This window comes from Lissotriton vulgaris, chromosome 1_1 (assembly GCF_964263255.1).
Source record: "Lissotriton vulgaris chromosome 1_1, aLisVul1.2, whole genome shotgun sequence".
Classification (NCBI taxonomy): domain Eukaryota; kingdom Metazoa; phylum Chordata; class Amphibia; order Caudata; family Salamandridae; genus Lissotriton; species Lissotriton vulgaris.
Genome location: NC_141685.1, coordinates 761,591,765 through 761,618,062, shown reverse-complemented (window position 1 = coordinate 761,618,062; position 26,298 = coordinate 761,591,765). Strand labels below are relative to the sequence as shown.

Below are 26,298 nucleotides of genomic sequence, written 5' to 3'. Positions count from 1 at the left end.
GTGCATTAATCACATTTCTCCAAGTCATGCCTGTGGGTGTCTGGCACTGACATTTGTCAGTTTCAGCCTTTGCAAGGCTTACTGTGTAATTTTAAATTGACATATCTTTTCCACACTGGAATTTTTTTTGATGGAAAAAGAAAAACCTTTCAACCTGACAGGATTGGATGGAGTGCCAGATCCTCGTCGGAAGGCACATCTACCATCAGACTGCAGTGGTGGTGTAGGTAGAGGGGCCCAGACATCCATCCTAGGCAGAATGGATCCGATGCAGAGCCAGCAAAATGTCACCTATCGATGCATGAAGGAACAGTTCTCTAGATCCAGTCTGACACCTGGGAAAATTTACAAGGTGAGAAATCTGCGGTTAGAATTCTAACAAAAATAGTATCAAATTGATGGGAGTGCATATACAAGCAAAGGAAAGGTGCCTAGTGCGCACACCTGTGTGCACTTGGGACCACACACGTCCCATATGCAAATATCTGTGTACACTGAGACCACTCACTTCTTTCCTAGCTACAACTAGTAGTTTCTTGTCCTAGCCACTATGTAGAGCTTCTAAAAAAAAGGGGGAGAATGGGAGACCACCACAATCCAGGAACAGGGAATAAGAGTTCTTCTTCCCAATCATAAAGCATGGGGAAGCTATTTTGGAGCCTGTATTGCTATGATAGAAAATATTGAAGCACCTATTTGGGGTGACAGATCAGAGTTCACGTATCATACTGGATTCTAGTCAGTTGCTTTTTTTCAATATTTGCATGCAAAACTAATTCAAAGAAAGAATGGACCTAGCTTGGAATGTTTAGAAATATTATGAGAGTGATAATTTCTGTAACCTTCAGAACAATAATGTTCCTCTATAGATTTCAGGCAATTTAGACTAGGAACTGGGCAACTTAATAATTCATTGACAGTAAAAGAGTTCCAAATTAACTGATTCACTGAAGAAACAACTTTACAAATGTTACTGTTTTTCTTACACAAAAACACAAAGTAGGCTTCTATTTAAGACTACTGACAAGAGAACCACCATGTTACCCCCAACCTGTAAGTTAACGCTCATGTTCTTGGTCATCACACTTCATAAGCATTTCTCAAATTTTCTTCCCCACCCTCCAACCCAATCAGAAAATAACACGTGAAGTTGGAGAGAACACGGTTTAATTAAAGGCAAAGCTGGTTTCAGCAGCTGCAGGTCTTTGCACAGACAAACACAAATAAGCTTACAACACAAACCAGTTACAGCTGAGGTTCGACCTCTGCCCCCTGTCCAACACTTGAGCACTAGTGGATAGGATGGAGGGGCCCCATTGCCCACTAAAGACCCTTATGCAGCAGTCGTTTGGTGGAAAGTTTGGTGCAGGTGGGTTCTCTGCCCTGCTGAGCTAGTGACTTTGGGCCTGGTGGACAATTACAATACAAGAACGAAGGAATGTTTTACTGGTGCTGCTGCAATGGATGTTTAGAGCAGCTTTCAATCCCTCCTGCCTTGGTAGCACAAAAAGATTGTTCAATTTCAAACCCCACCGCTACACGTGTGTTCAAGAGAGGCAACAAAGGAGCACCACACTTCAGATATGTAAAAAGAAACAGACCTCTGGAGTGCCAGGAGGAGCTGTAACAGTCAGCACAGGCAAGAGGCATGCAAATGAGACCTGTAGAGGTCTGCATGCCCATACTCACACATTCGGGGTTCAGGAAGGCGCAGAGTGGTTCTCTGTGGATTAGTTGACTGCTTGTGTAGGCAAAGAGCTACTTGACAACAGACTGGAATTACCTGAAAATTGTGGCGATTAGAAGATTTTATCACCTGTAGAAATTCTTACAGCAGAAGGTCTTACCACTGTAAGGCTAACTGCTTTCATTCCTTCAAGAATATTACTTAGTTACTCTGCTATTCTGTAATGTCTGCTGACATACAATTAATGGCAGTATTGGATGTGAATATCCAAAGAAAGCAGTTACATTATGGCCACTTTGATAGCTTATACAGGTGTTCATCTTGAGATGTATTTCAGTCTCACTTTTCTTCAACCATTTTCATGGCGACAGTCTTTAATAATCCCCAGCCCCCCAAATTAAAGTCAACTTCGCTCTTCACATCACTATCAGTCAGACATTTAAATATGTATCTCTCCTTTTTTTTTAATAATCAGCGACGGATGTTTTTCATTTTATCCCACGGTGATCATTCTCACTGTAAGAGCAAATAAACCCTTAAAACAGTTCTCCCTTCTTCATTGCCTCCCTTTTTAAACTCAGATTGTGGAAGCATAGTGCTACACCTTCAATTGAGGCTGGATGGGCTGTATCTCACACATACACACAGTGCGAACAAGAACCCACTGGGCTAAACAGCATTGTAGCAAGGAATATCAAAGTTGGCCTACCGACTAGAAAACCAACTTTTAGGAGGGGTGTGTTTAAGGGATGTTGCCATACTGAGCCATACTGCTCCATGCCACCTCTAGTACCCCCCTCCTCTTTACCCTACTGAGTGCCAACATTCCCCATCAACCCTACAATTTCACTTAAGGGAAAAGCACTTTCTACATTGTCTGACAGCATAACCACTTACCACCCTTGGAGAAATATGGGTAACACCACAAGGGTCTTGAATTAAGGAGGGGGTGTAAAAAAAACCCTTCCCAATACCCTCCCCACAAATTCTGAGCTGCAATCTACCTATTAAAACCAGCCAGTGACCCAGTGAGTTGACGACTAGGTTGCTTCCTACACTACAGTAAAATGTACATGAGTTTAAAACCCACCCCAAGCCTCCTTCCCCTTTGTAGTTCCCTGCAGGAGACACTGGCTTATACAGAGCCATTGACTCAGCTTAAATGCTGCCCCCCATGTATAGGAAGTCCACGTCCTGTGGTTCTCCTAGGAAAGTTTATTACTAAGGACATGCAGGCAGGTGTGCTCTGTGCCTGGCATTCCTCTTCTGGTCTTCTCTATGCCATGTCAGAGGAGAACTGCGCCTTGTGTTCAGACTTCTAGCAGGGATGGAATTATTAGGGCTACAGGTAAGTCTGCAAACGCAGGATGATGAGGCAATCTTTATGCTGAAGGGGACACTACTGACCCCAGCAGGTAATAAAGATGTTGAAGACATTTTTCAATCAGCAAAGCTTTCATGAATTACCCCACCCGCTTCCCTACTGTTCTCCTTAGCCTCATGGACTGAGTTCCCAACCGTTGCTTCTATCTGCCCTTTCCATCTTGGTTTTTCCATGTGGTTAGGGGTAGTAGGCATGCACAGCAGATTTGAGAGGAGGTGGCGGATGGGATAACTGAGTGATGCGTACACCAGTTTTTCTCTCCCTCTGAATGGGCCCGGATGGGCATTTGAGGTTAAGGAAGGGTGTCGGGAGAGTCCCTATGTCCGTTCGGTTTCTTTGCCGTTGCCATCGTTCACCGCCGCACTGCGGAGATGGATTTTGTTTTCGTGCGCCCGGCAGGTCGGTGGAGCGCTTGTGCCCTCTGTGCGAAACGGAGAGAGAACTGAGGGCTGCCACCCCGGAGAATGAGGACTGCTTGAGCTAGTCCTGCAAACCCAGCATGCCATGGTATATGGAGCCTTCGTCAGCGAGGGTTGCAACCTCGGGCGGGTCTTTCAATGTGGTGGGTTCAGGGCACCATGCCCTCGCTGTTGTTTCTCCTTTTGCTGCATTAGTAGCTGCTCCAGAGCCGAAGGGCCAGGGTGCATCATGGAGCTGGACCAGATGGACTGAAAGGTAAATTGGAGGATGCCAGTGGTTAGTGTTTTACATTCTTACATCTGCCAACAACATATTACTTCAGCTTAGATATCAGTCCCCAGTGACCACCTATATCAAACACTTCTATATTTCAATATATACTCATTGTACAAATGCTTCTGATAAACACAAAAATAAGTGAGAAAAGGATACTTCTAATCTTAGATATTGGCCATGAACATTTTAATTTATACACATTCGAGCTATTTGCCCTTGAGCAGGGCCCTGGAACACACTGCAGTAAACAGAAATCACAAAGTAAACATGCAAGCAGGATGCAACATCTGAACTGTTTTGAATGAAGCCAATTGGAATTAAAATCAAAGACTAGAAAATACATTTCACTTAAAAGTCTGTTTTATTCTTCATTGTGCTGTGGGGACAGGATCAAAACAAAGGTAGGGTTGTGGACCGATCTCCAGGTGTTCTCTCTGCAAATCCCAAATATTGCAACATTTCTCAAACAGGCAGCAGACAGCTTTGCCTGCAGTGTCATTTGCCTTGGGTCTACAGTGAAAAGATTTTGAAAAGTAGCGATAATACAGGACAATATCCACTTACGGACTGTTTCAAGGATCATAAAAAGACACCTTGTTTTCCAAGCATGCTGAAATAGCCATCTATTCTGATCCTGGTAGAGGCTAAAATGTATATGAATAGTAAAACACCAACCAAAGCAGCCTCGAGTGGATTCAAATTCCTGGGCAAGTCCCAATAAAAAAATCCCAGCTTTTGCACTGTGTTCTTTCTAGCCATACACATGAGCTAGGTTTTCTTCTGACGAACACAAATGTTCAGGAACCAGACTCAAATTTAGCGAGACAATCTAGCTAAACCAGCAAAGGACCAGGATAAACAGAAGAAAATTCAATGCCAATGGAAGACACTGCTAATCATATTTGGCAAGACCAAACGGGGCAACAATGACAGATTAGAGGTGAACTTCAGAAGAGACAAATGAAGCAGGGAAAATGGGAGGGAAAGAGTAAAGTCATTTCCCTGATCAGCTGAGAAGGACACAATCTCTCAATGATTTCCGACTAATTTCTAGGTAGAAAGCACTGAGCATTGTTTATAGTGTCAAAATGATCAGCTTGTAGGTAGCTACAGGCCCTGAGAGCAATGTTCAGAAGCTGTGGCTGGTGACATTTGAAAGTGGTCATGTGTGAAAGTTCTGGATAAGTGCCCACTGGCGAACGAGCGTAACAAATTAGTCAGATCGGCATCAGTGGGGTAGGGGGATTGGGGGGGGGGGGGGAGGGGGGGGTTCTTCTCCCAAGACATTTATAAAAATAGAGGGCAAATGCTGCATTTTCAAGCAAATTTGAGAAAAAGGTGTCGTTATGACATCAATAAAGAGGATCCTTCATGTATAGCGTGTTCTTTCAGCTGCCAATCATGGTCAATTTAACACTCGAGCCATAATGCTTTAGGCGGCTGACTTGTGCGGCAAATCGAACAACCAGTGTAAAATGTACCCTTCTACTGTTATTTCTGAATCTGTAATTTGGGACTTTTTGGTTGCTGTTTAAAGTGCATTGAAGTAATGTACAGCATGAACACACTGGCTTGGTACTATGTAGAACATGGTTCTTCGTGACCCTTATTTCTACACTGTTCATCTCAGCCCCCTCACCGCCTTTGTCCGACAGCATTGAATCACCCAGGCGGAAAGGGGCTCCTTCTGTCCGGAGAATATTCCAGGAGTCAATTGGCCTGTGCTAGGAAACAGCAGAAATCTGTCTTACCTAAAGTACCACCCAGGGGCCACTTGTGACCCTCCTGACCTTCACAGGCGGCCCTCTGCTAAACGACCGCACTGGTCTGCTGTTTAGTCTGCCACACAGCAGATATGCTGCTGGACTCCTGGGTGGAGAGCCCCGCTCTCCAGTGCCTGCAAAAATTCACATCCTCTGTGAGGTGCTAGGTCTACTCTCCCCGGGATTGGGCAGGGGGAAGCTTCAAAGGCCTGCCACCATTTGTGAGCTTCTCCAGGCCACTTGCTGTACTCCGGCGGGAAACCCTACGTCAGGAAGGGGGGTGTGCCAGCCTGTGCCAACCCCCCCCCCCCCCTTCCCACCTCTCCCTCAGGTGGGAGAGGTGAAGCACGAACCCGAGCTCCGGCCATCTTGAATATGTGGAGCCCTGCCCAATCACAGCTAGGCTCCTGCCCACCCCCCCCTTCCTTTCACAGGAGAGGAGCAGGCTAGGGGGTGTACCCACCCCAGGACAGGGACCTATTGGTCCCTGCCCTTGCCCTACCTGTAACACCCCTAAATTTAGTATTTAGGCGCAACCTGAACCTTCCTTCCTCAGATAAGAAAAGAAGATAAAGAAGAAGACGACCCGCCATGCAGCAGCTAACAGGACGACACCAACTGACTTGGCCCCAGCCCTACCGGCCTGTTGACCCTGGAACCAGCCCCTGCTAAATCCCAGCGACTCCTGCAGACAGCAACCTTCGACACCCGAAGGACCAGCCTGCCTTGACCCTCTCAAAGATTGAGACTCCCCCGAGCAGAGGCTCTGCTCCAACAACCGTACCTCTGGTGCCAGCCAGGAACCGCAAATCCAGCCCACTATGCACACACAGAGCCCGGCCCGTGCCCGAGTGATCCAAGACCTGGACCCGAAGTCCAGTGCCCAAAGACCCTCCTTGAAGACCCAGATGACGCCTGCACCCAGGGTCCCCTCCAACCGCGACCAGCCGAGGGTAAGATTTCACGACACCCAAAGACACCCCTGCACATGAACCCTTTGTGCCCGCCTTTGGGGTACTTACCTCTTCTCCAAGAACCCAATGTACCTCTCGAAGTGGTGGTCGGACCTGAAGAATCACCTTCCCCGAGCCTGCAGCCATCAGCTCCAGAAGCTGCAGCGTCAACCTGACCGGGATAACGGCTGAAAGATGGGAATCAGAGCGTGTATATCCCGAACCCGCTGTTCGGGAGGGTAAACCCGAAACTGCGCAGAGTCGAGAACCGCTCCGATATAGAGGAGCTTCTGAGAGGGACACAGGTGCGACTTCGGCACATTGATGGAGAACCCCAGCAAATGCAGGAGGTCGGCCGTAGTCTGGAGGTGGCTGACAACTGTCTGGGGCGAGCCCGCCTTCACCAACCAGTCGCCTAGGTAGGGGAAGACTGACACCCCTAACCTGCGCAGATGAGCTGCGGCCACCGCCATCACCTTTGTGAACACCCGTGGGGCGTTAGTAAGGCCGAAGGGGAGCACGGTAAACTGAATGTGCTCTTGGCCTACCGTGAACCGCAGGTAACGCCGGTGGGCCGGCAGGACGGGGATGTGGAAATACGCGTCCTTCAAGTCCAACGCTACCAACCAGTCTTCCGGCTCCAGGGCAGCCAGGACCTGAGCCAAAGTCAGCATCTTGAACTTCTCCTTCGGGAGGAAGCCGTTGACGTTCCGCAGGTCCAAGATAGGGCGTAGGCCCCCTTTGCCCTTCTTGGGTACCAGAAAGTAGTGGGAGTAACATCCACACTCTACTTCGAGCGCGTTCCTGGGCCAGATGGCCCCCTTGGCAGAGAGGGCCTTGACTTCCTCTTGCAGAAGTTGCAAGGTATCCCCCGACACGCGGTGGTTTTGCGGTGGCATGGATGGAGGGGTCGCCTCGAAGGGGAGGGAGTAGCCCCTTCGGACGATCTGCAGCACCCACCTGTCCGAAGGCACAAGTTACTACTTGTGTAACGATATATCTGTAACAGACATTAGTTAGTGATAGATTCCTTACCTTAGAATATCTCCAGGCGTCAGACTGGATCCGGAAACTTTTGCGGAGCAGTACCCTTGTGCGTCGGTAGGCGTCGTCTGCGGCTCCGCGTCCGTCGTCGGCGTCGTGATGACGTCGTCGGAGTACTTAGACGCCGCCTCCGCATGCTGACGTCAGTTCTTAGACACAGCTTTTCCGCGCCAGAAGCGCAGAGCCACGCCAAAAACCAACACTGGTGCCATGAAACTAGGGCCCTGAAAGGGGATGACCTTAACCCTAGATATCGGTTCGCAGAACAGGGAGGATGGGTGGGTCGGTAAGGAATCTATCACTAACTAATGTCTCTTACAGATATATCGTTACACAAGTAGTAACTTGTGCATCTGAAAGAGACATGTTAGTGATAGATTCCTTACCTTAGAATAGATACCCTAGCAATACCATCCCAGTGGTGGTGGGTCTGCGAACCAATAATCACAACAGAAAGTCCTGGAGGACGGAACGGCCAAAGTAGCCGTCCCTCCGGACTTGACTGTCCAGGCAATAGTGTCTTGCAAACGTGTGCAGTGAGGCCCACGTAGCCGCCTGGCAAATGTCCTGCAAGGGCACACCTCGGCCCAAGGCAGTTGTAGTGGCCGTGGCTCGAGTGGTATGAGCCCTCAGCCCAACAGGGGGTTCCTTCTTAGCCAAGGAGTAACACGCCTGGATTCACAAGATAATCCACCGGGAGATGGTCCGCTTGTGCACCACTTTCCCTTTCTTAGCGCCCGCGTATCCAACAAAGAGTTGATCATCCACCCGGAACTGTTGTGTGCGATTCAGATAAAATGAGAGCGCACGTTTTGGGTCCAGACGGTGGAGCCTCTCCTCCTCTCTCTCGAGGGGTGCGGAGGCGGAAAGAAGGTGGGCAACGTGATGGATTGCCCAATGTGGAAGGCCGTGACTACCTTGGGTAGGAAGGAGGGCCTTGTCCGTAACACAACCTTGTCCGGATGGACTGAAAGGAAAGGAGGCTTACAAGATAGAGCCTGGAGCTCACTCACTCTCCTGGCAGAGGTGATAGCTACCAGGAAGGCAGTATTCAAAGAAAGAAGGTGAAGAGGACAGTTGTGAAGTGGCTCAAAGGGAGCGCACATCAGAAACGTAAGAACCAGGTTCAAATCCCACCGAGGCATCACGAAGGGAACAGGAGGAAAGGTATGAGTGATGCCCTTCAGGAATCGATTAACGATAGGGGACTTGTACAAAGAAGGTTGGTCAGGCAGCCTCAGAAAGGCTGAAAGAGCTGAAAGAGCTGAAAGATAGCCCTTGACAGTGCCCAGAGCAGAGCCCTGCTGGGCAAGAGAGAAGAAAGAGGAGAACCTCAGAAAGAGGGGCATTGAGGGGATCCACAGCCTTTGCTGTGCACCATGCCACAAATCTGTTCCACCTGCAGGCATATACCGACTTTGTGGAGGGACGCCTGGCTGCCAGAATGATGTTACATTCTTCAGGAGGCAAGTCAAATGGCCTCAACTGTCGCCGCTCAATCTCCAAGCATGGAGGTGGAGACTGGACAGGTTCGGGTGGAGGACCGTCCCCTGCTGCTGCGACAGAAGGTCCTCCTGAAGTGGCAGACAAACCGGGGGATCGACTGACATACTGAGTAGCTCGGGATACCAGTACCTTCGTGCCCAGTCCGGAGCCACAAGGATGACTTGTGCCCGGTCGCGCTTGATCTTCTTCAGCACTCTGGGCAGAAGTGGTATAGGCGTACAACAGACCGCAGCTCCACTCGCGACGAAAAGCGTCTCCGAGCGAGTGCCGCCTTGAAAATTCCAACGCGCAGAACTGATGACATTGCGCGTTCTCTTCGGTGGCGAATAGATCTAACCGAGGCTCTCCCTATTGCAGAAAGAGGCCTTGTGCCACGCCCGAGTTCAGACGCCATTCGTGATCCATCGAGCACCGTCGGCTGAGTTCGTCCGCCCTGGCGTTCAGAGAACCTGCCAGGTGTTGAACCATCAGAGTCACGCCCTGATGTTCCAGCCATTGCCAGAGGCACAGAGCCTCCGGGCAGAGGGTCCACGACCCCACCCCGCCCTGTTTGTTGCAGTACCACATGGCGGTGGTGTTGTCCGTGAACACTTGCACTAACTCCCTCGGACAGACGGGAGGAATGCCTTCAGTGCCAGACGAATCGCCCGCAGCTCCAACAGGTTGATATGGAGCCGGGACTCCGCCGGAGACCAGAGGCCTCTGATCTCCGCCTCTCCCAAGTGGCCTCCCCAGCCCTGGAGGGACACGTCCGTCACAACTACGTGCTCCGGTTGGGGAAGGGGGAGGGATCTGCCGTTGACCCAATCGCGGTCCGTGAGCCACCACTGCAGCTGTCTCGCAGTGCCCTCCGAGATCAGGACATGGTCTGACAGGTTGCCCTGATGCTGGGCCCACTGAAACTTCAGGTCCCACTGCAGAGCCCGCATCCGCCACCGTGCGTGATGCACCAGAAGGATGCAGGAGGCCATCAGCCCCAGAAGCCGCAGCATCAACCTGACCGAAACTCGGGATAAAGGCCGGAAGATCGGAATCAGAGCCTGTATATCCCAAACCCGCTGTTCGGGCGGGTAAACCCGAAACTGCGCCGAGTCGAGAACCGCTCCGATGAAAAGGAGCTTCTGAGAGGGGCACAGGTGTGACTTCGGCACATTGATGGAAAATCCCAGCTGGTGCAGGAGATCCGCCGTAGTCTGGGGCGAGCCCGCCTTCAACAACCAGTCGTCTAGGTAGGGGAAGACTGACACCCCTAACCAGCGCAGATGAGCTGCGACCACCACCATCACCTTCGTGAACACCCGTGGGGCGCTGGTAAGGCCGAAGGGGAGCACGCTAAACTGAAAGTGCTCGTGGCCTACCGTGAACCGCAGGTAATGCAGGTGGGCCGGCAGGACGGGGATGTGGAAATGCGCGTCCTGCAAGTCCAACGCTACCATCCAGTCTCCTGGGTCTAGGGCAGCTAAGACCTGAGCCAGAGTCAGTATTTTGAACTTCTCCTTCCGGAGGAAGCCGTTGACGTTCCTCAGATCCAAGATAGGGCGTAGGCCCCCTTTGCCCTTCTTGGGTACCAGAAATTAGTGGGAGTAGCAACCACGTCCTACTTCTGGCCCAAGAACGCGGTCGATGGCCCCCTTGGCCAAGAGGGCCGAAACCTCCTCCTGCAGGAGCCGCAGTGATCCCCCGATACGCGGTGGTGTTGCGGTGGCATGGCTTTTGGAGTCGTCTCGAAGGGGAGGGAGTAGCCCCTCCGGACGATCTGCAGCACCCACCTGTCCGAAGTGACAGTGCGCCAGTGAGAGTGGTGATGGCGAACCCTGCCTCTCACTGGCGTCACATGGGCCGAAAAGCACAGACTAGGAGGGTTTAGAGGTGGATGCCGCGGGGGCAGGTGTGGACTGACTCCGCCTTGTTCCCCGACCGCCTCCGCGGCGGTTTCCACGGCCGCCGCTGCGCTGGACGATAGTCTGCGGCGAGTGGCTGGCGGCACGTGTGGGGGCGCCCCTTCCTTGGCCACGAAAGGAGCGAAAGGCACCCGTTTACTGGCGCAGGGCCGAGAGGCCCAAGGACTTGGCCGTAGCCCTGGAGTCCTTAAAGTGCTCAAGCGCGTGGTCTGCCTTGTCGCCAAAGAGGCGAGGGCCATCGAACGGCATGTCCATCAGAGTGTTCTGGACATCTGCCGAAAAATTGGCGGATCTCAGCCAGGCGTGGTGCCTGACTGCCACTGTCGTAGCCATCGCTCTGCCTAGCGAGTCAGTAGTATCCAGCCCACACCTGATGGAATACTTGGCTGCGTTCCGGCCCTCCACAAGGGCTTGGCTGAGTTTGGCCTGTACCTCCAACGGGCCCTCTGGCAGCACTTCCGCCACCGTCTCCCACAGAGAGTGGGTGTAGCGGCCCAAGAGGCATGCGGTGTTGTAAGACTGCAGTCCCAAACTAAGGGATGAGAATATCTTCTTTCCATAATTCTCGTACCTCTTGGATTCCTTGTCCGGCGGGGCCGTCGGGAATGCGGTCTGGGAATTAGAGGCCTGGATGACCAGACTCTCGGGGTGGGGTGGGAGGACAGGAAACATGGGTCGCCCGGAGCCGGGCGGTGGCGTCTGGCCACGTTCCTATCTACGGGCGAACCCATAGCAGGCCTGGACCAAGTGCCCAAAAGAACGTCGGTCAAGGCCTCATTAAACGGCAGCAGAGGCTCCATTGAGCATGACTGCGGCTTTAGGACCTCTGTGAGGAGGTTAGTCCTCACGGCCGCGACAGGGAGCTCAAGGCCCAAGGCCTTGGCAGCCCTCGTTAACACCACACCATAGGTAGCTCCCTCCTCCGAAGCTACGGTAGGAGGAGAGACAAATCCAGTGTCTGGAGAGGTGTCCAGGCCACTGGCCTCCCCAAGGTCTCCTGCCCAGTCCATATTAGACTGACATTCCTTGGTCAGAGGGTCCTCAGACCCCTCCCAATCCTCCTCATCACCCATCTCCTGAGATTCAGGTACTAGGGGTACAATTTACTAGGGACTTAGAGGGTGCTAAAGGTATTGCCAAGGGGGTACAATTGCACAGTTTTGGGAGAGAGATCTGGCACCAGGAACCTGGTTTGAAGGAACACAGTGCACTTCCAGTCAAAATCACATCAAATACCACGCAAAAAGTGGGGTTGACCATTTCAAAATGAGGCACTTTCCTACAGCAGGGATGTTTCCAGAGACCGAACGCCATGCAACAGTGTTTAAGTATGCAGATTTAGTCCTGCTGTTGGCAAAAAGACAAACAGCGAGGGGATAGAAGAGTGTAGCTGTGCCATTGTTGTTTGGATGGCGTGCGGAAATGAACACATGGGTAACGGCAGAGATAATGGCCTTCAATAGCTTGATTAGAAATTGAAGTGTACGTCAAAGGTTCACTGAATAGGATAGATACCTGTCGCAGTTAGAGAGAAAGTATGATAACAGGTCTCTATAGCAACCTGACAAAGTTTATTGTTAATCTGGATATTCTGCAGAAAAATGTGTAGTGGTAAACTGCTTCCAATGGGAGATGTTGTTGAAACAGGTGTGTCAGAATTTAAACAAACTGTATTGCTTGACTAAATTAAGTATTATGCCCTGCTAGAAGTACAAGTTACTTACCTTCGGTAACGATGTATCTGGTAGATTCCTTAACGAAGAATTATCCCCAGGCGTGAGACTGGATCTGGAAAATTTCCTTTGCCACAGCATCTCTGCGTGCCGGGGTCAGCACCACGTGACTCCTCCCTGAGTGCGTGACGTCAGCGAGGTCACATAAGCCCCACTCCGGCGCGCTGACGTCCGTTTTCTTCAGAGAAATTTTCCACGTGACCATCACAACAAAACTGTGGAGAATATGGGAACAGTGTGCGAAAAAGTAGTGAAAATAGAAAAGGGAACAAGCAAAAGGAGAAGAACAGCACCATTTGGAAAAATGCTAGGCACTAAGGTACTGAAACCATAGCAGGGAAAGAGCAGAGCACCGCTCTGAGGAGCAACCTTGCAAGCTATGGCGACATTCTCCCTGGAGGCAGAAAAACATGTGCGGAATATCCTAGCAGATGAAGAGTCTGCCATCACAACCCTCAACAGTGAAGGGCAACAAGTCCGTAACAGATGAGTAACGGCAAATTACCCCAAGACAACACCATCAAGGAAGGCTGTATCCCCTGGAAGGAGCTAAAGGCTGAGGTATAGCCAAAATACCCCAACTCAGAGGAGCCAGAAACCCCAAGCAATTTAAGGGGAAGAAGAGTAAAGTAGGCCCCCACACCGGAAAGAACATGGGTGTAGGGACGCAGAAGTACGAGATAGCGCTGTTTCCCTTGGGAGCAGCGTCCCTTCAATGCACTCAATGGAACATTTTCTTCGGATTTATTCAATGAAAATTCCTTCAATTTGATTCATACGTTGTATGTTTTATTATTTGCGAGTGATTTTCATTCTTCACATTATTAATTCATAACATGATCAAGCTTATTTTCCTTATCTGCCCAAGGCATTTCGGGCATTTGCCCTTCATCAGGGGACTTGTTCCTGAAAGCAGCCAAGTATAGCACATATTCAATGAATGATTATAAAAAATGCAGATTACATCATCATCTGTTAGCGTAATACATATGACATTGTCTATCAATAGTATAATGCGGAGGACGGGATTCGGGCAGAATTAAAAAGGTCAACGTTTGAGAACGAGAAGATGAGTTTCAAAGAAGAGAAAAGTGGCGAAAAGAAAATGATTAGCCAAAGGAAAAAATAGATGGAAAGATCAATAGTCGATCTGGTGGAAAAGGTGATAGTGATCATTTGGTTCTAAGAACCGTGTACACTTATTCTATGGTAATACTGAGTGCACTGTGTTCATCACAAAAGTCAAAACATCACTGTGGCTTACCAATCAGCCAAAAAATACACAATTGCCAAAAGGGCTGAACCAGCAGCCATCAGGAGAGGGGGGCAACCTAGGGACCCCGAAAGCACTGCAAACCACTACGAACATACAGGCGGGCCACTCAAAACACCAGACTCCAGGAAGGGATAACGCTTCCCATCAAGCTCCGGGGGATCAACAAGCCAAGCTTACGGAGGGGGAGGAGGATTGTGCCCCGCAAGGAGACGTTGAATCGCGGAGTCCGCGTGGGTGTTAAACAAAGGAACCCCATCAAAGGGCAGGTCAACTAGATGCTCTCAAATATTCTCAGGAAAAACACCTTCCCGCAACCAAGCATGGCGACGGAGAGCCACAGAACTGGCCATAGCACGGGCGAGAGCATCAGCAACATCCAAGGCTGCACGGAGAATAAACACGGCCAACTCCCTACCATCCAACACATGGTGCCGTAAATCAGCGCGGGCATCGTCTTGGGAGATGCGAGACAGAAGTGAATCCACAGACTCCCACAAGCTGGGGGTAGCCCTGGCCAACACACGAAGTGTGTTAAACGCTTGCAAAGGAGCACTGGATTAAGCAAAGATATTAAGCCCCCATGAATCTAACCATCGGACCTCCTGTGACGGAGAAACCAACACCAAAGGCAAGGACGGATAGGCAGTCTGCAGAAGTGGGCCCGGAGTAGAAGGGTGGAATGAAAGGCAGACCGGGCCGTGTGGAGCAGGATGGTGGCGGTGTAGGAGCGGCTGAGGCACCGGATCACCTGTGGCAGGACGCCCCCAAGCTGCCAGAAGAGAATTGTGGAGCGAAGCTTCGAATGGAAGAAGCAGCTCCTGCCCACCAGAGCCTTGGTGGAGAACTTCTAATAGATGATCCATAGGGAATGGTGTGACGGGTCACCCATTTGCAAAATGCCAGCGGTCGTGGAAATAGCCCAAACAAAGGCAACACTGACCTCTGTAGGGCACAGCAGGGGAGAAAGCAATTCCTCCATGGGCGACGGCTGTAAACTAAGCCGTCCGTCCCCAAGTCCAGTTGGAGGAACAAACGACCAACCCCTGAATAGTGGGGGATCCATCAACGAGTGGGGAACCTGAGGGCCCCCGGGGATGGCAGAGAAGCCAGTGGAGCAACCAAAGGCAGATGCAGAAGAGAGTGTCTGAGGGCTGAGGCCACGGGGACCACGAGGAGCCCTCCCTAGAAGACGCTGGTGTAAAAGCAACGACGCGGCGGCCCGTCTACGGAGAAGAAGAGACCAGGAGCTGACCAACCTCTGGAGAGGAAGGAAACTCTTAAGATGAGTCGAGGACCCGACGCCGGCACGGCGCCTTGGAGTCCAGCACAGGCGCGATGCCAGTCGGCGCCAGAGAGGACATAGGCGGCGCCGAGTCGACTTCCACCACCACGTGCTCCCTAGGAGATTGGGGCAGGGTCGGCGCCAGTTCGGCTAAGGAACGGCGCCGAAAAGGCAATGGCTTGACCTCACATGAGGCAGCCGCCTGCGTAGAGGACTGAGACGAGCTCGGGAAAGCACCCCAAGCCCCGGCCTCCACCCACGGCACCGCCCGGGCCGGGAAGGAAAGCCTTCCACGGCGAAAAGGTGCCGGCTCGGCCTCTGGCGAGGCAGTCGCCTTCACAGAAGACCGAGGGCGACTCGGGGACGAGCCCAGAGTCCCGGTGATCTCCTGCGACGCCACAGGGAGCCCCGTAGGGATGTGCGGCGAGGCAGGGATGCCGTGGGTCGAAGAGGTGAGCCCCGCAGGACCGCGCCCAGACAACATCACCCTCCTACAACCTGAAGCCGAACCTGTCGGCGCCAGGGACGAAGTTGCCAGCGACTCTGCAGACGGCCCCGAGTGAGGCAAGGGATCCGCAGACGTCTCAGCAGGAGGAGGAGGGGGGGGGGGGCAAAGAAGCCTATAGAGCCGCAGCGTAGGCTTTCATTTGGGCCCTAGTCACCCCGATGCCAGGAAACGTCGGGTAGGGTGGAGACAGGCGAGGGCGCACGTCCCGAGGGGAACCCGTGCCCTCCGCTGAATGAGGGCAAGGCCTCGGAGACCAGCTGCAGGACCTACCAGCTGGCGAGCGACGCCCTTGGGGCCATGGCGCAGGGCGATGCCGCAGTCTGAATCGGCGGCTCCTAACTTCCGAGGTAGGGGACTGGCGCTGGGACGACACCGACCTGGACAGGCGGGCCGACAGCAATTTCATCCGGCGCTCCTGCCGGAACTTCGGTTTGAGGTGCTGACAAGCTTCGCAGTCCGTGGAGTCATGGTGCGCGCCCAAACACCACATACAGATAGGGTGAGGGTCCGTCGACGACATCTGACGTGCACAATCAGTACACGTCTTGAAGCCTGAAGGCATCCGCACTCTGTTCTTCAACGCAAAGCGTGAAAAGAAGGCCTGAAAACAGGCCAGGACACGATCCGGATCTGCGTTGCACACAGAAAAGAGAAAGAACTGACATCAGTGTGCCGGGGTGGGGCTTATGGGACCTCGCTGACGTCACGCCCACGGATGACGTCAGGGCGGAGTCACGTTGTACCACTGCCAGCACGCAGAGATGATGGCAAATAAAATTTTCCGGATCCAGTCTCATGCATGGGGATAATTCTATGATAAGGAATATGTGGCTAGTAGTCTCTATCTGATCGTAGATTTACTTAGAGTTGTATATTGAAAAAAGTTTCTATTGTGCAGTATATGAACAGCAACACAAGTCTGTTAGCTCTATATGTCAAATGTGAATAAAATATTTTCTAAAAATGAGAGAAAGCAACAGAACTACCCGCAGTCTCAAAAGTGCCTACTACCGGATGTGTACTACAGATGCCTAAAAAATACTAAGGGATATAACGCTTAATTTGAGAAGCTTTTTAGTCCTTAAATTGAGAAGGAGGGTATGTAGGGCAATATAATAACACTTGAAACAATTCTTTAGGAAGATTGTCAGGACCACATTGAAAATTAACCCTTATATTAACGAATGCAGACATTCAGAGGGAGCCAAGTCAAACTAGCAGATACAATGTCCTTGGCAGCACTGTCTTTAAAAAAAAAAAAAAAGAACAAAAAGAAAAACAAAATAACAGATGGGGGAGTTGTGGCATTCGGATGCTTTTGAGTAACTTGCTTTTTCTGGCACATTTTAAGCAACTGTAGTAGTTAGCCCAACCACAATCAAAATGACATCAGTATTACAAAGAGTGGCAAACGTAGTAAAATATGGACTTTACCATTTCAGATACAAGGAAAGGATTAGCAAAGTACAACCCCCCCCGCATTAAACAAGCGATTTGCATCAAAAGTCCGAATACACACAATAAAAAGCAGGACCATCACGTCACCAAATAAAGCACATGATAAATTCATCCATTAACAGATATGGTGAGCTTTTAAGGAACAAAATGCAGTTTGTTCAAATTATTAAACAGCTATTTACAGTACAGCTCACCTTTAAACTCTCCATTAGGACCGCAGATGAATCATCCCGGGAGCCAACGTGGGATGCCCAGGCATTACTGCCAGTCTGAGGCCCAGGCTGATGCCAGCCACTCACAGAATTGGAGGCAGATGTTGCAGTTAGATAATCTAGGCCAAATCCTCCCATGGCTGGAAAGGTAACAAGCAAGAGAGATTAATAGGACGGGGATTGCAAGGTAAGCTAATAAGACAATGACTCAAAGATGCTAAACTTACCAGGCTTATCAGTCTTCCATCGATCAGCCACCCTTCTGTCTCTGCTGTCTGGTGTCCCGATGGGTCCAAAGTTAGAGAAGGAAACAGAGTTGTGATTGTGAGTTGGAGGAGAGCTGGGAAGGCTGCTTGGGTTTGAGGAGTGAGGAGACTGGCTAGCCGGTGTGGAGTGATCTATTTTAAACAAACATAACATAATCAGTAACGTGCTATGAGAACACATTCCTCATTATTCTACACTTTACAAACCCAGTAATCAATTAATAGAAATGTACGCGATACAAGATGTTAAAATATAAATAAATAAAAAAGATAAGTAATAGGCAATGTCGAGGTTATTTGATATCAGCACTAAAAGCACTAAAAGAATGGTTGGGCCAACAGTACTAAACCAATTCTTAGATGAACAAGTTATCTAGCTTCAGTAGCAACCTTTCTGATGGATTCTGGGGGATTCTATTTCTACCTGCAACTTTCTTACATCTTAAATCCCTCCAGGCATGTGTCTGGGTTAGGAAAATCTGCAATAACACTCCTTTGGTGGCAAGTGGTGCCACAGCTTAGACTAGATTCTGGGAACCACTCCAGACATGTCACAAAGTCATAGGACTCTACCCCAGGGCATGACGATCAGTTACTCACCCTGAGAAGTAGAGATGAGGCAGACGAGACGGACAGAAATGCCATGTATGAAGCCAAACTTGAAAGCTTATTAAAAATGACATAATCACTCCTCAGAACAGGGAGTAGGGTGGGATCCATGAGGAATCTGCAGGCATAGAGACATCATTACAAACGGGAAAAAAAACTTGTTGTTCTGATGGATACTTCTACCTGCAGATTCTATACCTCGAGTCAGTAACCAAACAGAACATCTATGGTGATGGGTCAAATGAGATGGTTAAACCAAGAATCCTAGAACACAGATTAGGCAAAATGGGCATCCCTGCACATTTCAGAGTTGAGACAATAATACATGGTAAAGAAATGAACCCCTACTGCAGACCGGCAAAGGTCCAGGACAGGATAATCCCTGGACAATGCCGAATAACAGCTTTCACCTTGGTGGAAATGGCTCAGATGCTCTTGGTAACAGCGTACCAAATTTTAATGTATAGTGCAAGCCAGCTGGACAGTATGCTGCAGAAACGTCTTGCCTGTCTTGGAGCAAATATAGCCAATGAAAAGTAGAACATCAACCAGCAATCAAGGTCCTACCAATACAAAAACTGATGGCGATGAGAGGATCCAGACAGTGCAGTCTCTGCTCCTCTTTAGTGGGAGAGGAGGTCAGTGAATGTTGGTAAAGTGATGCACTGTTTTACGTGTAATGTGGTGGCAACCTTAGGCAGGAAGCCAGCATTGGTCCCTAGAACCAGTTTGTCTGTAAAAAAAAATGTGGCAAAAGAAGGGAAAACAGACACAGTTTGCAGCTTGCTAACATGATGAGCCGAGGTAATAGGACTCAAAAATACAGTATTCAATGTAAGGAGCCACAAAGGGCAACTATGCTTAAGCTCAAAGGCTGAACTCATGAAAAAAGTGTGACTCATGTCAAGGTCCCACTGATGTACAACAAAGGGAGAAGGGAAGACACAAACCTGTAGGAGGCAAACTACAATGGCTAATCTGGTAAACAAAGAAAAGCTTTGTGGGACCTTGACATGGGTCTCAGTATTTTCACAAGTTCAGCCTTTGTTCCAAACCACAGTTGCCCTAACCACAGTTGCCCTTTGTGGCTGCTTATGTTGGCCCAAGTTGCTGGATTTCCAACAAAACATCTGTTTTAGTCTCAATGGAGGGCAGCTGTAATTCCAGCACATGGGCTGGTCTCACTTTCATAGCTGGCCCATGTGCGGAGTAGAGCTCTGTTTCTTGGAAAGCATCAAGCACACTAGTATTCTGTGAATTAAGATATAAGGCATAATCAGTGTAATGAGTAGAGAGCAGGGCCACCTTCCCCACCATCATCTTCATCAATATCTTGGGTTCCCTCCTGCTCTGGCACGGGGTCAAATGAGTGCCTAACATATAATCGATCCTCGGTTGATTCTGTCAAGCAGCCAAGGTGCAGGATTAGTTTATTATCATAGGGTGACATCGGTCAAGCTTGGGCCAAACTCGGTTCAAGATCCGATGTGGGTGTTGACACCCGATCCTCCACTGGCACTGGTACCAGCTTTGGGCGGAGGGAGCAAACTAGGATCTTAGGGCTTGGTAAAGGGCCAGTAACTGGTTCTACGGGAACAAACTGCAATAGGGAGGGACCTGCGGGTGGTAACCTGACTGGAGGCCAGTGCAGATCAATGGGGTCTAAAGCCATGCTAGATGGAGACTAAAGCACACTGAAAATGTGCAGCATGGCTCCTTTGAAGGCCTCGTTCTGCAACAGAGTAAATTTTAGGTCAGGAAAATCAGGGTGTCGTAATCAACTGATGGACCGGCTCTATGGCTGGAGACATCCATGGAGTGTGACTTACATGTTAACACATTTGCGCTTTCTATATGGAGTCAAGAGTGGCAAAATAGGGTTGAGCCCTGCTCTTATCTTTTTTTTTTAAATCGGTTTTATTGTTGTCAAAGCCAACTGTGGCATACATTACAGGTTGTACATATTCGTTCAGCACTACCAATTTATATTCCCATGATAACAAATTAGGTCTATCGTCGATACATATCCTTCTGCTATTATGCATTTCCCCACTCAAATCTTCTAGGTTCATTCTAGCCCATACTTTATTGATTCCCATCTGAACTTTCTTCAGCATAGAAAGTGATTTGGGCTGGCACTGCGTAATGGTAATCGATTATATTCCAGATAATGGTCTGTGGCGTGCTGCGGAGGAATCGCTGTTGTGTCCAAGCAGCGAATATAATACAAAGTCTATTACGAAGCCACCCCGTGGTGAGGTAGAGCACCTCCGAGCACCGCACAAATGACTGCAATAGTTACTTCATTTCACTGATTTAATAACTGTTAATACATCAAAAAGTTCATCACTTGTTCAGCAATCCATTGATTTCATGGCTTTTGCTCTGACTTTCACCATAAGACTTTCTCAAGTTATTGCATCCAATACAAGTAAATAGTAATGCTTATATGTCCCAATGCATTTCGGGCTCTATTATGGCCCTTCGTCAGGGGATACTCCACAAAAAGAAAAAGGAGGATAGCTATGAGCCATAAGAATGAGTACGTCGATGTTTTTTAAAAAAATCTTCTAGGTTCATTCTAGCCCATACTTTATTGCTTCCCATCTGAACTTTCTTCAGCATGCTCAGGCGGTGGCTCACAAATATCTCCCCGGAATTTATTCCATGCCCCCCATATTTATTTATTTATTTTATTTATTTATTTATTGACATTTGTAGAGCGCGGCGAATACCCGTGGGCGTCTCAGCGCTAGTTAAGGGATGGATCAGCAACTGGGGTAAAGAAGATATACAAGGCTATTGGTCAAATAACCACGTCTTTAGCTGTTTGCGGAATGTGAACAGGGAGGGACTTGCTCGGATATGTGCAGGAAGGGTGTTCCAGAGTCTAGGGGCGGCAACCAGGAAACGCCTGTCGCCCCAGGTGACTGTTCTAGTGCAAGGCACAGCCAAGAAGTTCTGAATAGAGGAACGAAGAGATCGGGTTGGGACATGATGGAGAAGATTCTGTTTGAGAAAGTGGGGACCTTGATTATTGAGTGACTTGTAAACAATACACAGCGATTTGAATTTGATACGGCTGCGTATCGGGAGCCAATGGAGATCCCTAATGATGTTTGTAACTGGTGCGAACTTGGGGATCCCAGCCAGCATTCGTGCGGCTGCATTTTGGATTGACTGCATCTTATTTGTCACTCGGACTTGGGCATTTAAGAATAGAGCGTTACAATAGTCCAAGGAGGACAGGACTAGTGAGCTGACCAGTGTTTCCCCGGCCGTGTTCGGTAGGAAAGGTAGTATTTTCCTAATCATTCTCAATTTCATATGAGCTGAAGCTGCAGTTTTATTCGCATGTGCCATAAAATTGAGGCCAGCATCGAAGATGACGCCTAGATTTCTCACTTTGCTAGCTGGACTCGGCGGAGGACCGAAAGATGGTGGCCACCAGACAGGTGACCAGCCCGGGGAGAGATGACCGAAGATGACCACTTCAGTTTTTTCTGAATTGAGTTTCAGACAATTCGTGGCCATCCAGTCACCTATTGCCATCATTCCTCTCGTGAATCGATTGGCCACTTCATCCCCGTCCCCTTTGATAGCCAGTACCCATTGGGTGTCATCGGTGTAGGAGGTCAGGCTCATCCCAAATGCTTTGATGACATTTGCAAGGTCCGACACATAGATATTAAATAGTGTCGGACTCCGGGATGAGCCTTGAGGGACCCCACACGGCAGAGACACCTTCGATGATTGGTAGGGTCCTAGAGATACTGCTTGTGATCTATTGGCCAGAAACGATACAAGCAGGTCCAGAGCAGTTTTCTGGACCCCCAGTCGTTCGACCATATCCTGCTCCATTTCCGGGGGCAGCCCCGATTAATAAACACTGTCCTCTCCGCCATCATTGCCATATCCATTTCTTTACACCATGCTGCTAAAGATGGCACTTCTGCCGACCCCATCTCTGCGCTATGTTCCACTTCGCTACCATTAGTCCCATCGTTACCCAAGCCTGCGCCTGATGCGTGAGGTCATTCGGCTCCCAGACATTTAGAAGGCACTTTCGTGGTTCTGGGATGAGGGACACCCCCTCCGTCTGTGACACCGTTCTCATTATTTTTTTCCAATAGTCTGCCATCTTGGGGCACTGCCACATTGTATGATAGAATGTCCCCTGCTCCCTGCATCCTCTGAGGCAATAGGGATGGTGTGCCCTGCCCATCTTGCATAGGGTGTATCTAGTGTGGTATATGGGGTGTAGAACTTTGAACTGTACCAGCCTGAGTCTAATTGGTATCCCCACCTCCTTTGGCGAGGCAAACGCCTCCTGCCGTTCTGTTTCGTTCCCCCACCTCGCGCGCCCACTTATCCCTGAGAGAGACTGTGGGGTCTGGCAGGTTGTTAATGAGTTTTCGGTATGTAAATGATGTGGCCCGTTTTTGCATATAGTCTGTTAACAACCTATCCTCCATTGGGGAGGCCTCAGGCACTTCCGTGCCTTCTGGCAAAGCTGCAAGCAGCGCGTGTCTAATCTGTGTGTATCTGTACCTCTCAGTCGGCGCTAGCTCTTATTGCTGCTGGAGCCATTCAAACGGGAGCACCCTCCCCTTGTCCCACAGGTCCCCCACCGTGGAGATACTGATGGCATCCCACTGTGCAAAGCTCTTGCTGTTTCTGAGATTTTCTAATTGCTTAGTGTCCCAGAGCAGGGAGAGCTGGGTAATGACTCCCTGCCATCCCAACCGTGCCTGCGCTGCAGGCCACATCGCTACTGTGTGTTTGGTGGGATCTATCAGGTTCGGAATTCGACCTTTATTATAAAGAGCAGACAGCATACATCCTGTTCCCAACTGAAACCTGTCTGCCTTATATGCAGGGTCCGCTTGTGAGGCGTGTATCCACCGATTGATGACTTTAAGGTGCTCTGCCCAATAGTACAGCTGGACATTAGGGAGTGCTATTCCTCCATCATACCATCCCCGGTGCAGTTTTACCTGTGCTATACGAGCCGGCTTGGCGCCCCATAACTGTCTGGACACCTGAGCCGCAATTTGTTTAAAGTATTTCGGAGGTACAGGGAATGGCGTGTTCTCCAGAGCATAAAGGAACCGGGGCAGCGCCATCATCTTATACAGTGCTGCCTTCCCTAACAAGGTCAATGGGAGCGATTCCCAGTGGATCACATCCCTTTTCAAAAGTTCCATTGGAGGAGCTAAGTTTTTAGAAAAAAACTCCTCCGGGTTAGGCGTGACGTGCATGCCTAGATACTTAAACGAGTCCGGCGCGATTTGGAGCAGGCAGCCAGCGGGGAGTCGTGGCGGGGGGCCATGCAGTATGTATAGCACCGATTTAGACCAATTGATGGTGTATCCAGAAATCTTTCCAAAGCTTTCACACACATTGAGGAGGACTATTATGGAGCGTCTCGGGCTGGTCAAGTACACCAAAATATCGTCTGCATAGAGGGAGATTCGGTCCTCCCACTCGTCCGTCCACTGAAGGCCCCTTATCATTGGCTTCCATCTAATCCAAGCAGCCAAGGGCTCCAACGCCAGCGCGAATAGTAGCGGCGACAGGTGACAGGCCTGGTGCGTCCCTTTTGCTAGTGGGATTGTGTCAGATGTGCCCATTAGCTGTGATGTACGCCAGAGGTTTGGTGTACAGTAGGCGAACCCATGCACAAAACTTGGGGCCAAAACCCAGGTGCCTAAGGACGGCGAACAGGAAGTTCCACTCTACCATATCAAATGCCATCCGCGCGTCTAAGGAGATCGCGACAGCTGGCTCCTGTAGGGATGGAATTCTAGCCATTACTCGGTGCAGGCGCCTGAGATTCAGTGCTGTACTTCTGCCCGGCATAAAGCCAGATTGATCCGGATGGATTAGACTTGTGAGGTGCGGTCCCAGCCTTAAGTAATTCAGCTAATATTTTAGCTTCTGCGTTGATCAGTGATATTGGACGGTATAAGTTACAGTCCGTCATGGGTTTCCCAGGTTTAGGAATAGCTATTATGGTGGCCAGCCGTTGGTCAAGTGGTAATTCCCCGCTCCCCAGGCTGTCAGTATACATTTGCAATAAGTGCGGACTGATTACACCTGCATTTTTTTGTATAGCTCAAAAGGAACTCCATTTGGCCCCATTGCCTTCCCTGATTGCAGTGATCGGATCGGGGTTTGCAGCTTTTCTGCCGTAAGATCCGCCTCCAGCTCGAGTGCTTATTCTGGGGTGAGTTTAGGCATTGCTATGTCTTTGATGGAGGCCAACGCCTCCTCCTCCGTCATTATAAACGTTGAGGTGTACACCTTCTGAAAGTATCCCGCCAACGTCCGGACTATTACCCGTGGATCTGCTGTCAACTGTCCCTCCCCCGTTTGTATCTGCGCTATCCCCTTAGAGCCCTGCTCCCTCTTGTCTAACCATGCCAGAAGTTTCCCAGCCTTGTCTCCTATGTCATATATTTTATGTCTAGTAGCACTAAGTTTCGACTTCGTCTTCCTTTAGTAGTTCTCTGTATTCCTGCTGTTTGAGACAAAGTGTGTGGGATGATGCTGGCGTGGGGTCAGTAGAGTGTCATGTCTCAGTTGCGTGTAATTCTAGCTCGAGGTCGTGTATTTCTTTCTGCTTCTCTCGCCTATTCCCAGCGATGGAGGCTATCGCTTGCCCTCTAAGGACAGTCTTATAGGCCTCCCACAAAACTGAAGGAGAATCTACTGACAAAGCATTTTCTGTAAAGTAGTGTTTTGTTGCTTTGACAATATCCTTTCGGACTTTTGATACCTGCAAATAACCGGGGTAAATAGGATAGACCCGCCTGTGGGTCTCATGATATGAGAAGGTTAACAGTATTGGGGAGTAATCTGAGATTCCCCTCGGCTTCATCAGTATCTCATTGATTTTCTGGAGACTGCCCACTGGTGTCAGGAAGTAATCTATTTCGGATAAACTGTTGTGTGGTCCTGAGTGGAAATTATACTGCCGTGTCGTGGGATAACGGTGCCTCCAGACGTCAGTATTTAAGAAAACAACAGTGGTCCCAAGCACAAGAAAAATAGTAACACAATGAATATAGACACAATGGAAACTATATTAAATAGTGCCAGCCGGACAGAGGTCCAATTTTTACTTTCAACAATGAATATTCTGAAGGGATACCTTCAACATTTCCATAGAGAGGGGCACAAGCCTGTACCCAAACATATACAATTTGTTTGGGTTTTCTTAAATATGTTCCCCGAATGGGTGCCCTTGTTGTTATATATAATCCAGACGTCAGTAAGCCCCAGCGCCTTGACAAAACTCTGTAGGCGAGAGACTCCAGACGTTAGTGGCCTCACTGGATACCTATCTAGGTCATTATCCATAGAGGCGTTAAAGTCCCCCCCTATCAGGAGCTCCCTCTCCGGCAGATTCAGCAAAAAATTCACTAAACGCGGGAAGTGCCATCGCATGCAGGGCGGGGGGATGTATACAGACACCACGTTAACCGGCCTGCCTTCCCATTGGCCCAGTAGGGCTGCGAATCTCCCCTGATCATCCTTTTTTATGTTCTGTATTATGAATGTGGAATGTTTCTGCATCAGGATGCCACCCCCTCTAGAGCACGATGAAAACTCCAAATGAACCACCATCTTATAACCCCATCTATCAAGTGCCTTTCATGCATTTCCCCTGAGGTGTGTCTCCTGCAGTAGAGCCAACGTTGGGGCGTAGGGCTTTAAAGGCTGTAGTACCAGGCCCCTCTTGATCTTGTCCCCCCAGCCCATGTACATTCCACGTGAGTAATGTCATGGGGTTAACCATGGTGTTTGGGAGCATTTCTGTAGCGTGTTCAACTAGAACTTGTGACGCCATTTCTGCGATTACCGTGTAGAGCAAACATTGCATTGTGCACCGACTGCTCACATAGTGCTACTCCTGGGAATGATGCCAACCTGTGACTGCCACTACAAACTAAAACCCGGAAACCAGTTTGTACCAACCCATACCACCCCTCCCCCCCCCCCCCCTGCCCGACAG

The 26,298-nt window shown here is 49.7% G+C and overlaps 1 protein-coding gene across 4 annotated transcripts in view; it reads right to left on the bottom strand.

Annotated features, from left to right (window-relative positions):
* Positions 1-1,150: 1,150 nt before the first annotated feature.
* The window catches only part of SMG7 (SMG7 nonsense mediated mRNA decay factor), a 582,851-nt gene continuing 557,703 nt past the window's right edge, over positions 1,151-26,298 (bottom strand). For all 4 annotated transcript variants that reach the window (XM_086955704.1, XM_086955713.1, XM_086955721.1 and 1 more), the window contains 3 exons: positions 17,631-17,801; positions 17,386-17,543; positions 1,151-3,739 (listed from right to left, as the gene is read on the bottom strand). In XM_086955704.1, the coding sequence (XP_086811830.1) occupies positions 3,626-3,739; positions 17,386-17,543; positions 17,631-17,801 (443 nt within the window). In that variant the 3' untranslated portion in view covers positions 1,151-3,625. The remainder of the gene's footprint in view (positions 3,740-17,385; positions 17,544-17,630; positions 17,802-26,298) is intronic.